We start from the raw sequence: 12065 nt of genomic DNA on the forward strand, positions 1-12065 counted from the left end.
TGGTGACCTGCACGCTGCCTTAATCCGGTGTCTCTTAACCCCTTTTATTGTAGTTGTTACAACAAAATTGCAGCTCCAACCAAATTAACATTTTTTTTCTTAATTGATCATAAAAACTAACTACATTGCATGATCCAAGCGCTATCATTTTGCATGAACTAAATCCTAATTGGAATGTCAAATATCATCTCTATTATTCTTGCTCCATTTTAGCTTGTTTGAACCACCTCCAATAATGCAGTCCAGATTTTTGTATTTGTAACTTGAAAAAGGAAAGCTTCTGGGGAGATAAGTGCAGTTGTCATCTACACATAGTGGAGGCAGCCATTTTGTCGTCTGAACCAATATTCCTGAGAATGTAGGCTATCCATTTACTAGGAAGTAGCCACAAAAGTGAGGCGGCTATATTTGTAGGTTTAACCTGTATTCAAATGCAGCCTTTCAATTCACTTGGAACCAGTGACCTCACAAATATTGATTCACCTCACATGTCTGCCTCCATTTTGTTTACGTGACCTGCAGAGTGTTCCCTGTTATGTTTTGGTAAATGTACACACTCTCGAGGCTTTCTTGTTTTTGTTACATCTGGATTGCTCAAAAACCTTAAAATTATGTCCAAAGGGACAAGTGACAAGGGCCCAGGAGGCAGAGGAAAACTACCTCATAAAACGGGAGCTGGCCACCATGAAACAGCAGAGTGATGAGTCCAGCTGTAAGCTGGAGCAGGCTCACCATACCATCAGCGAGCTGCAGCAACAACAGCAATTGGTAAGAAGCCCGGCTGCACTTTATCTGACCTGTGTTTTATTTCTGCTTTATTCTCTCTGCAGACCTCACTGATTCAGTTTGTGGAGCTCAGAAATGATTGTGCACCTCATTTTCTGACATAGTATTTAATACGTATATTTTGTCACTGTCAAAAACCACTATCTCTGAGATTTTCTGATTTATATTTGTATTTGGACAGGATAATAAAGAAAATTGCAGCTGCAGAGATGTGCATAATATGTCTGTTACATTCACGTACACTTTAAGCCATCATAGATGTACATTCTGATGCTCTAAGCCTTTTTATCTAGGATCCTGCAATGTATCTTCTTTGTAGAGTTCCCACAATACTGCACCTTTTACGGCAATAGAAGTGTGCTGGAGCAACTGGGCACCATGGGATTGAGTATTTGGCTAAAGTAATGTTCTGTGAAGTAGTGTAATGAGATATGAAGGAGTTGGATGCTCATCAGCCTCCATGTTAAATCCTGTGACTAATCCCGCTTCATCAGCAATCTCATCTCCTCTTATTTCTTGGGGTTGTACCAATGCCCTACCACAAGTGCTTCTGTTTCCTATTATAGCTTCCACTGCACACACGCAGCTGCATTAGGAACATTGGCTTACAGTATTACACGTCACAATGTTCATCAAAGTCTCCTAGCAAGGACCTAACAGTACTTTTAACCATGACTTGTAGGTACTGCTTTCCCAGCTGACATGACACCCAGTGCAATTTTATCTATTACCTCTGCCCCTGCTGAATTATGTATTTAAAGAATAGAGAACCCGAGACTACAGATAGTTAAGGTGTAAACTCTGACGCACTACGCTTATAGACGCTATCGGGTTTTTTTTGGTAACTAGTAATCACCATGGATCCACATTTAGACATGATGGTTGTGACCGTGCACAAGACCCTCTTCTGCTTGCTTTGCTGGGGCAGTCTTACTTGTGGGAGAGATTCTGCTGCTCAGTTAAACTTTCGAAGTTATCCAAGGTTTTATACTTCATTTTGGAGGGAACGGAAAGATGCAGAAACTTTACATAAAATATTGAAATCCATCTATACCCACATGTCACTTTATGACTTTACTTGGAGTTGTTAATCAAAATTTCATGCATTTTGATTCTACTGCTCAGTTGCTCCACTTACATCTAATAACAGCAACAGCTTCCATTTCCAAGTGCTGGATGGGTGCCACAAAACAGTTATCTCTCCAGGGTAAGAGACTTTCTCTTCCCTGGGTATTCCTTGCTGTAGACTTCAAAGCACCCATGGCTCTTCAGCCCTCAGGACAGCCACCATCTTCTTTGACTAATTTTTATTATGCCAAAGGCTAAGAGGTCAGATGGACCAGCCAGAGAGGAGGAGTAATGTTTTGTTGCCTGTTGTCCTCTCATTAATGCAAAATATTAGAAAACGTAAGGACTACAAGATGTCTTATAAATTCCTGTCCACACACTAAATAGAGCTCACGGGGGTCTCACGCAGTGAATGACTCTTTGTTTTGGGTTTTGCTCTAAATGTTTCTTGTGCCGCCATAGGTTGGGCACAGAATTATGTGGGTTTACGTCCTGCTTATATTGAGTTTGACAATACTTTTGTAGGGGCGTGTTCTCGGGACCTCTAGATACATGGATGACCGCATATCCTGTTACTACATGTCTGTGCTGTCGTTCAGAGAGGTGAAGAATGTGAAATAAACCATCTGGTTTTCTCATGGACTATAAATGGAAAAACAAGTGTATTCTATATATTTCCAGCACCTATAATGCCTTCACTGAAACATTGCTGGCAGTGTAAATAGCTGAGCCTGCTCTAGTACTGTAAACTCATGGCATATGCTAGTCATTAAGGAAAACAAAGCAGAATATAGCAACAGTTTGAGCATCAGTCACAGCTGTGCAAATGAGCTAGGAGGAATTGGTTTGGGAGTGAGGACATTACCAGCCATGTATTCTGATGATGTGTAATGTAAGATTAGCATCAATTATACATAGACCGGGGTCAATTACATGGAGTGGGTCAGGAACTGCGTGTAAGCACTCCAATGAGTGTTACATTACATTGTGTGATGTCTGTATGAAAAGTACACATTTCATTGTAATGTCTACCATGCATCAGCTACTTGGTCTTTTATGGTAAAGTCTATGTTATATGTTAGTGTCGTTTCCCTGTTTTGGCAGACTGAGGTCTAATGGCTCAGTAACTTGTTGTTGTGTTGTACATATGATGGGGTCATAGTGCACTGGCTGCATTCGTACTGCACATAGCCTCTGTGATGTAGACTAGGGCTAATGCAGAGTCCGAATACTAGGGGGGTAGAGCAGACTGCGGATCATGCGTGCTGCAAGTAAATACCACCTGTGGAAATAACATGTACACTTCACAAACCAATCATACATTTTCCCCTAAGTCCAATTGATCTCTCTGGACCTCGTGTACACAATGCACTGGATGCAGCGGTGCACCTAGATTGTGCGTTGGAGCACCTCGGGTCCGCTCTTGGGAGTTCATCTAGGTGTGCGGAGATAAATGTGCAAAACCAAGGTCAATGAAAATAAATACATAAACCTGTGCACTTGGATGCGCTCACTAATGTTTCCTGTGCATCTGACCTCTGTCAGGAGTTAGTTAATTGTTTCTGTTCCCTTCCCAGCAGGTTCATATGGTTTCTGTCAGTTCTGTTTCTTGGGAGAAGCTGCAGGTCACAGGAATAGAATAAAGTTCTGTATATTTCAATCTGCCTGATTTCTGCCTGTTCATGTTATATAGTGTACAGATCCAAATTATTGTGATCTGATTACTGCATCTGTATGTGTGTGTGTACGTACCTGAAATCACAATAGATGGCCTCTTCTTCCACATGTCTGTTCATTCTGTCACCTGAATGACTGGATTGCTGCGTGTATGTGTTGGCTTCAGGGGTCATTCACGCGCCGGCGCAATTGGTAAAACGCATGAAAACTAAAAACAACGCGTTTTGGTGATTGACACGTTTTCTATGCTTTTGTTTTTCTTGAATTGCTCTTGTACCAAATAGTCTATTGTACTAGAAGTGTGCATTAACCCATGAGAGAGAGAGTTTGTGCCATTTTTTAATGCGATTTTCGCCCGCTAGTGGTTGAACAGCACATCAACAGCGGATAGATGGGAACGAGTCCTTGGGATTCAAAAACGCAAAAGTTTAAGGGGCATTGGAAGAACCTATCTACAGCTGCTATGTAAAGGGGAATTGCTTGTTCATTAAGGACTGGTATTTTAAGATATAATGCAGGAGATGTGTGTTTTCTGGCCATATTTTCTCCTTTTGTGTTTTTCTGACTTTTTTTCTAAATGATCAGCCATACCTTCTCTAAATCTTTCCATAGCTGGATGTTGTTGCTAAAATAAGCACTATCTTCCCATCTAGTTTTCATTTTTCCAAACAATAAGAACTGTAGTGTAATCTGAATTTAATTTAAAAATAAGTGTTTAAAGAAAATTGAATACTCTCAAACAGGGAAAACTTGTTAGAAGTAACGTTGACTATAAAAGTCTCAAATGTGTGTGTCCATTTAAACAGGTTTGTGTACTAGAAAATGAAAATAATATTTTCGGTAAAAGGTCCTGTAAACAGTCCTTTCTGTGTAGACTATTTTGTGTTTGTCCTCCAGCAGTATATGATGATGATTTATTTCCACAGCATAAGTGTCACCCTCGGTACTCAGAGGAGTTTGTTCTGCAACTGGAGAAGGAGCTGGTCCACGCAAGACTAAAAGAGGCTGAATCTCATTGTGCCATGAAAGAAATGCAGGACAAGATATTGGAAATCAAGAAGGTAATTCATGCTGTCTGAGCTTGTAAAATGTGTTAAACCTGTGAATTCCCACCCATCCCACCAACCTCAAGCGTAATAGAAGTTAACTTTTTTTTTTTTTTTCCCCCCCAGTTGACCAGATATACTGTAGTAGTACATAGCATGAGAAGAGACGCCCGATCACTGTGTTAAATTACTAAATGTATTTAATGTCAACTTGTAGGTTATCATTTGTAATGTTGTTTTCATAAAAGTAGTCTTAACTGGATATGGGTATTGTAACCAAGATCAAGGGAAGATCATTTAACTTTATACATCACCGTATGATCCCTCTGTGTGTCTAATTGGCTGACTCGAGTCCCTGCCCTGCTTTGTGCTAGCAGCTTCAGTGTATGTAGTTTCTTTCTAACGATCTCATTTTGAAGTCCTGTTTTAGTTTTTTATGGTATTAGCAGCTGCACTGATTTATGTAGTCAGTAATTATTAAGCCACTTCGTTTTATTTATTTTTTTTATCTCCAGTAATATTGTTACAAAAATATGACAGAATAATAACATTAAAATCATGGATATACTACAAATCGTTTGTTTAATTGCTTTGCACAGAGAAATCATTCCTTTCCTGATGAGAACAACATTGCACGACTTCAGGAAGAGCTTATTGCAGTGAAGATAAGAGAAGCTGAGGCCTTAACAGCTCTGAAAGAACAGAGGCAGCAGATAAAGGATTTGGAAGATCACTGGCAGGTATGTTAATTGCCTAAAGGCTAACATACAAGTATGGCATCTGTTATCCAGAAAGTTATACTGTCCTAAACCAACATGTGTCCCCCCTCCCCCCTCAGTCACTATGAGGAGCAGTGACTGAGGGGTAAGTAAGAGTTGAGTCCTGGGGGCATTGTAAGGAAGGACACAAGTGGTTTTTAATGTAAATTGGTACATTTTAGAAATAGTGCTCCAAATTGCAGAACAAAGGCCTTTTCTGGAAAACCCGAGCCTTAAGCATTCTGGGAAATAAATCTCATACTGGTACTTGACATAACTGGTGTGTTTATGCTTAAGATTACTCCACCCGTAGTTTTAACATTATCTCCTCTTCTCAGCTAGCTGAACTGTGGGTTCTGCAGCTACTAATTCATTCAGCTTCATTAATAAGCATGTCTTAGCCAAGCAAAGATTAAAAAAAACATCTGATGGCAGACTTGGGCAGAATACTAATCACCTGATGCCTTACAGACTGTATGTAACGGCCTAATATATACAGCCTATACAAAAGGACGTAATAAAAAGTTTTGACATAAATATTTTCCCATGGTGGGTACAATAATTACCTGTGAACACATTCCTTGAGAGGGTTAAAGGGGATCTTGTATCAAAAACGTACTTTTATATTTATTTTCTCAACCTACTATAGAGAGTACCTTACTATAAAGAACAGCCATAAGTCCTATCCAGCACTGCCCACCTGTTTTCCCTTTTCATACTCCCTTGACCACTATAGGTCATCATTGTATATGATGTGCAGTTTCTAATCCAGGGGAGCCAGGTGAAGCCAGAACCTGGGGATTCTGTCTGTACAGAGCCTGCAGCTGTAGTGGGCAACCCTGTATTGTTGTAAAAAGGGAATCATAGCTGTTATGGAATATTCTGTTAGGACACTCTCTAAATTGGGATGTGATATAAAAGAGAAAAATATGGAAAATCATTTAAAATAAATATATCAAACATATTCATTTTTCTTTAGGAAGCCTATGTGTTAATCAGATCACCAACCCGTTGGGCATTAGGTGCTGTGCGCCTGTCCAAGTGGGATTTAGAGATCATTCTAAAACGTTGCTAACCATGGTCCACCCTGTATAAGTTGCTGTCATTAAGGATTATTATATGGTGTCATGGCACTATATTATAATTAATTTTTATTTTTTTTGATTGCTTTGTTGTCCTACTAATTACAAAAAAATACTCCGCTTTCTAATGAATACTGAGGATCCTGTGCAAGGTTCAGGCCAACCAGTAGGTGTCACCAGAAGCTTTGTCAAGAAAAGAAAAGATAAAGCAAATGACAGTAGTCATGTAACATGCAGACGTATTAATGTACCGTAGGCTGTTTATTTAAATATAAAGGGCATTTGGGTTGCTCTATTTGCTGTGTGGGATGTTTATGTAATTAATCTTTAAAAGCCCTTTTCTCAAAAGTAAGTGTGTGTATATTTGTGTGTTTTTTTTTATTTTTTTAAACCTATTGACAATGCCCTTTCCTTTGGATTCTATCTTTTTAAATTTACATCTATACTGAATAGACATATAAAGTCCCATAAGCAGACTTAAGACTTGCTGCTGAAAAGCCTCAAAGTCTATGTGCACTGCAAATAAATAACTTTCCCATTATCAAATATGTTTAGTTCTTGTAACCTCTAAAGACATTTGCATTTTTTGTAAATTGTTAGTGGCTTACTTTAAAATGAATGCTGCTATTTTCCTATTTGTAAATATATGCTAACTTCATGCATGCGTAGGCTATTAGAATGATAACACGTCCACTTTTTTATTTCCAGCGGCACTTAGCACGCACCGCAGGACGGTGGAAAGACCCACCCAGGAAAAATACAGTCAATGAACTGCAGGATGAGCTGATGAGCGTCCGGCTGAGAGAAGCAGAGAGACAAGCAGACTTGCGAGAGATGAAGCAGCGGATGATGGAACTGGACACACAGGTTTGAAAGTCTTTGGCGGTTTTCTTGTGTTGTGTTTGCTTGGTTTGAGTGGAGAAAGGATGTAAAATTACCCTGGCATTTATTTTTCTCTTCCATTAAAGTGGTTGTCCCAATATTTGACTCGCTTCCTCTCTCTGACCGGTCATACTTCCCACGGAGGAAAAAAGGGCTGGTTTTTCCCCAGCTCCAGTCCTTACACCCCCTAACAGTTTTGTGAGCTTACACCCCTCCTCATCTGTTATGGAAGACAACCTAGATTGAGTCCTCATTACATCAGATCTAGTGCTGTTGCAATCCTGCAAAAGTCTTGCAGCAATTTAAATATTTTGCAGGCTATAAGAAATAGTGTATTGAGGCTCAGCTCCTTAATATAAAGCCAATATCAGATGATGCTGTCCATAGCACTTCTTTACTGCATGGCTTTAGTATACCTCTTTTACATTATTATTCATAGACTCTTACGTGTTCTGTTTAATCAACCCTCTTTTCTTTCATTACACAGACAAACATTTATAATTTAATGCACTAGAGATCCTAAAGGAGTGTCATTTGTGTAGTATGAGGGTTCACTTGTTTATAATATACATTGATATGTCAAACATCCACATCCTTCCTACTATACACAAATTAGAAATATTGTCCCTAGTAGATTTATGGTCTGGTTACATTCAGTCAGGCAACGTTTTGTAATTGCCATGCATTGCACAAACCAGTTTGTGGAAGATGGAGCATTTAAATCCTATTTAGGACTGCAATCATAAGTGAAGCAATCACAGATTTGTTTTGCTTTTGGAGAGTGTGAAGACCATACATTATAAGAGCGGTTTAAAGTGCAGCTTTTGCCAACAGATAGGAGGCAGCCATTTTTTTTGCGCTGAACAAATATTCGCGCAGCCATCGGGTACCAGTGAACTCACCAAGGAATGCCATGACAAAACATGAATATGGCAGTGCTATAAAAGTGCCAGCATAGGAGGGTAAGTAAGCTGTACTTAGTGACAAGCTGTCAAGGTGGTACAGCTGGTATTGTGCTACTATATGTAGCAACTGTATCCAGCCTCTTATAGCTGCAGTACATGTTATCTGCTATTCTCTCCATAAGTCTATTGATATCATTGTTCTTTAATTTAGTAGTGAGTGGCATTACTACAGTAGTGCTGGTCTCTATAGAGAGAGGTCTATTTGGTGCAATCTGTCAGTTCAGCTTTCACACATTCAACTAGACCCTGACTTTTTATTCTAGCCCTTGTTTCACTGTGCGTCCTTCCTGTGTTTTGTTCGTTCTTAAAATATTAAGGGGCTATCATTAAATGAGAACTGCATGGATGATTTTTATTATTTTTCCTTTTGTCTTGTGTACTTTTTTGTATTGTTTTGCTGTGTATTCTAATGTCTTATATCCTTAGGTAGCAGGCATTTTACTTCCCTGACAGCCCAATCTGTGCAGCTTGTTAAGTGTATGCAGAGCAATCTGCGATATCTACGTGTTTAACTGCATCCTAATGTGTAGTTTAAGCTTCCCATACATGGGAACATCCGGCTGACTATATGTCCAATTCATCCCCACTTGTGGTCACATTGGAGTCAGCCTTTAGGAGCTCCAGTTGTTTGGTTTTGGTGGTCATCTTGGGAAAGGGGAGGGGCATGAAAGGCCCAATGTTCGAGCCTGTCTGTATTGCTAAACATTGTATTCCCTACATGGAACTTGCTGTTACATATATAACTTGTGCACCTTAAAACCTCCTATATTGCCTCTTATTAGTCTTTCTCATGACAGAACCAGATCAACAGCAATCATCTTCGGAGGGCAGAGAAGGAGGTAAAGAGCTTGGAAGCAAAGGTGCAAAATCTGTCAGCCCAGAATAAGACCCTTCACGCTCAGCTGACCGAAGCAAAGCGCAAACAAGCGGAGACTGAATGCAAGGTATAGCCTCAGACCTAGACGTGACCACAGATGTATTACAGTGGTGATCTAAGTTTGGTGTTCCAGTATCTGAGTAAACTAAAGCAAGCTAATAGTTACAGTTCAGCTTTCTCTTTCCCAAAGCTGAACTTGGAAGCATTCAGAAATATACAAGACACTTGTCTGCAGGTTATAGAAAATAGTTTGATTTTATTTCTAGGTATGAAACCTCATTAGTGCTCTGTAGTACCCGACAAATGTACTTAAGTGGGTTCTATAGTTTACCAAATAGAGGGCAATCTTTTAATGTTTTGTTTATATTTGGTTGATGTACTTGCCTAGTCTGTGGTCTGCAGTTCCTGCACACAAACCTTGGCCAAAGGCAGAACACTATGCTCCTGCCTTCATTCTGTAAGTATGTAGAGCTGCGTCTCCTGTCTCCCTGGTGCACTGTAATGTGCTATATGGGATACAGTACATTACCATGTGTATGATGGACAGGCGAGTCTACAGATATATCAAATCCATGGTCAAGCAGGCTGATGAGCAATGAGCTGCTGACTACCATCATTGGGTGGTCATGATTATGTTCAACTTGAGAACACCTGTTGTCTACACACAGTGGGGGCTGCCAGTTTGTGTGTATGGAAAACTATTATTGAGAATGCAGCACTTGTCAATTGTGACGTTACAGAAGCATGAGGTGTAACTCCTCATTCTCAGTGAGGTTATAGGCAGTATTCTTATGGCTCTTGTTTTAGTACCTTATAATGGCTGTGTTTATGTAGGTGATGGGAGTATGTCCAGTAATATTTACAGAACTACTACTTGTAAATATTTGCCAGTTGTGTAGAGAAAAAAAATAGTTTTCACATAGAGAATCAACTTGTACCTGTGCAACGTTTTACCTTACTCCTGAAATGACTGCAGGTTTTAAAAGGCAGTAGAAATGACTCTGCGTAGCCAGGGCCTAGTCTGTTTTTGCAAGCTATCCCACTGCTGGCGATATCGGGAACTAGGTCTGATCTCACAGCACGTAGCCCCAAAATACATGTATGACCTGAGTTGTCATATCCTAGTTGATCAGGTGGTTGGCAGGTGACCACCATATTCTAGCATGTACAGTCATCTTTCAGCCTCGCTCAATGAGCCCTATTTGATCGAGCTGCACAACCCAAGCACAGAACAGCGGGATTGGTCCAATTTAAAAACTGCACTCTTACACTGTTTTCCTCCACGTGGGCAGGAATGCCATGAATTTGTCACAGACCTGCTTATAACTAGCCGATCAGTGAATTTGGTGGGTGATCTTAAAACAGCTTTTAGTTGTGGCATGATCTCAAAATTTGGTAAGAGCTACTAGTTTTTTAGGGTCTACTGCTGACTGCCGGTGATCAATACCATTTGGCATATCTAGAAGATGGGTGGGAAGTGTCATGTCTTCTTACACCATAGTTCCTGAGCTCCCCGAGGGCTGCAGTGCTATGTTTGGTTACTGCATTAGTGGGCACATGCCCTTGTTAGTAGAGAGACTGCTCTCATGGTAGATCAGCTTCACCATTGACCAGCTAGCCATGTCAGTCACTAGGGTGCTGCTGTCTGGGGGTGGAGATGCCACAGACCTTATTACTAGATCCTTTGTGTGGAGCTGGATGGTGGTCATGTGGCTATGCAACATTGCTGCATGTTCTTAAGCTCAAATTTAAAAAAACAAACACATAGCAAAATAATTTTATATACATAGTTGTACCAATTAAAAGCTATCTGGTTATGTTAGAATTGGTGCTATAGCATTGTCTGTGTTCGCAATCGTCTTTCTACATCATTAAAGAGCCCTCATGAGGTCTACAGGTTATCCGTACTGAGAAACGTATGGCTGGATTTCATTCAGTTTGGTCATCTGTGGGCAGAATCAGCCTTTATGATGACCCTGATTGGATGCCTTATAATTACTGCATGCAATAACCACTTCCTGCAGTGTAAGTTGGACATTAGATCCACAGTCTGGAATAATGGTCTATAATGCAGTCCTAGAATGGTGTGTAATACTTGTACAACACTTTTTCCAGGTTGTACAATATAATAGAGAGCTGGTGTCACTATCGTAGGTAACTAGAACTGGTGAAACTGAAAGCAATGCCATAAAAGTGGAAGGAGAGAAATGATTCATTGCAAAGTACATTCTAATTATAAGAAAATCCAAATTCATTCTTCTCTGGAAAGTTTTACAGTCATACTGAATGAAGAGAGAAAACGATTGTAAAAATGTTCAAAATTCTTGATTCAAAATCTGATCCCTGAAGGCTTAGAAAATTTAAATTTTATAAATGTAAAGTAACTAGTAAGGCCTTTGTATTGTATTGGCCAAAGGGTAATATCTGGTTATTATAGAGTACAGAGCATTGTTTGAACCATGCTGTTAAGTCCTTAAGCTGGCTCTTCAGAACTCTATACTATTCCAGCCAGAAGAGCACGGCTGTCAGAAGTGGTTAGTGACCCTTCCAGTGGATGCAAATATTAACTGGAGCGCTATAGGTAGGTTTCATCTTTTCCTACTATGAATATTGGACAGGGGGCATCAGAAGTGTGAAAACACCTATCACACCTTCTGCAGCAAGATAATAAGAGCGAGCGTTTCTCTATTCATGTTCATGTATGTGTGACATTTGCAACTAAAGCAGGTTTCTAGTAATTAAGTATTTTTCTACTGTTTAGGATTATTTGCAGGAAGAATGATTTTTGTAGATTAGGGGTCCCCAAAGTATGTGTGTGTATATATATATGTATGTATGTATGTATGTATGTATGTATGTGTGTGTATGTGTTAAGAAAAATAGAACAATTAAGGGGGGTTGATATTGACCAATTCCTGCTTTCA

General features: G+C 39.8%; 1 protein-coding gene across 4 annotated transcripts in view; it reads left to right on the forward strand.

Annotated features, from left to right (window-relative positions):
• EVI5 (ecotropic viral integration site 5) overlaps positions 1 to 12065 on the forward strand; it is a 102558-nt gene that overhangs the window by 58451 nt on the left and 32042 nt on the right. For 3 of the 4 annotated variants that reach the window (XM_075182371.1, XM_075182372.1, XM_075182374.1), the window contains 5 exons: positions 622 to 768; positions 4458 to 4592; positions 5177 to 5317; positions 7126 to 7284; positions 9062 to 9208. In XM_075182371.1, coding sequence (XP_075038472.1) covers positions 622 to 768; positions 4458 to 4592; positions 5177 to 5317; positions 7126 to 7284; positions 9062 to 9208 — 729 coding nt within the window. The remainder of the gene's footprint in view (positions 1 to 621; positions 769 to 4457; positions 4593 to 5176; positions 5318 to 7125; positions 7285 to 9061; positions 9209 to 12065) is intronic. The other variant, XM_075182373.1, reaches the window with a different exon arrangement.

This window comes from Mixophyes fleayi, chromosome 8 (genome assembly GCF_038048845.1).
Source record: "Mixophyes fleayi isolate aMixFle1 chromosome 8, aMixFle1.hap1, whole genome shotgun sequence".
NCBI classification, from domain to species: Eukaryota; Metazoa; Chordata; class Amphibia; order Anura; family Limnodynastidae; genus Mixophyes; species Mixophyes fleayi.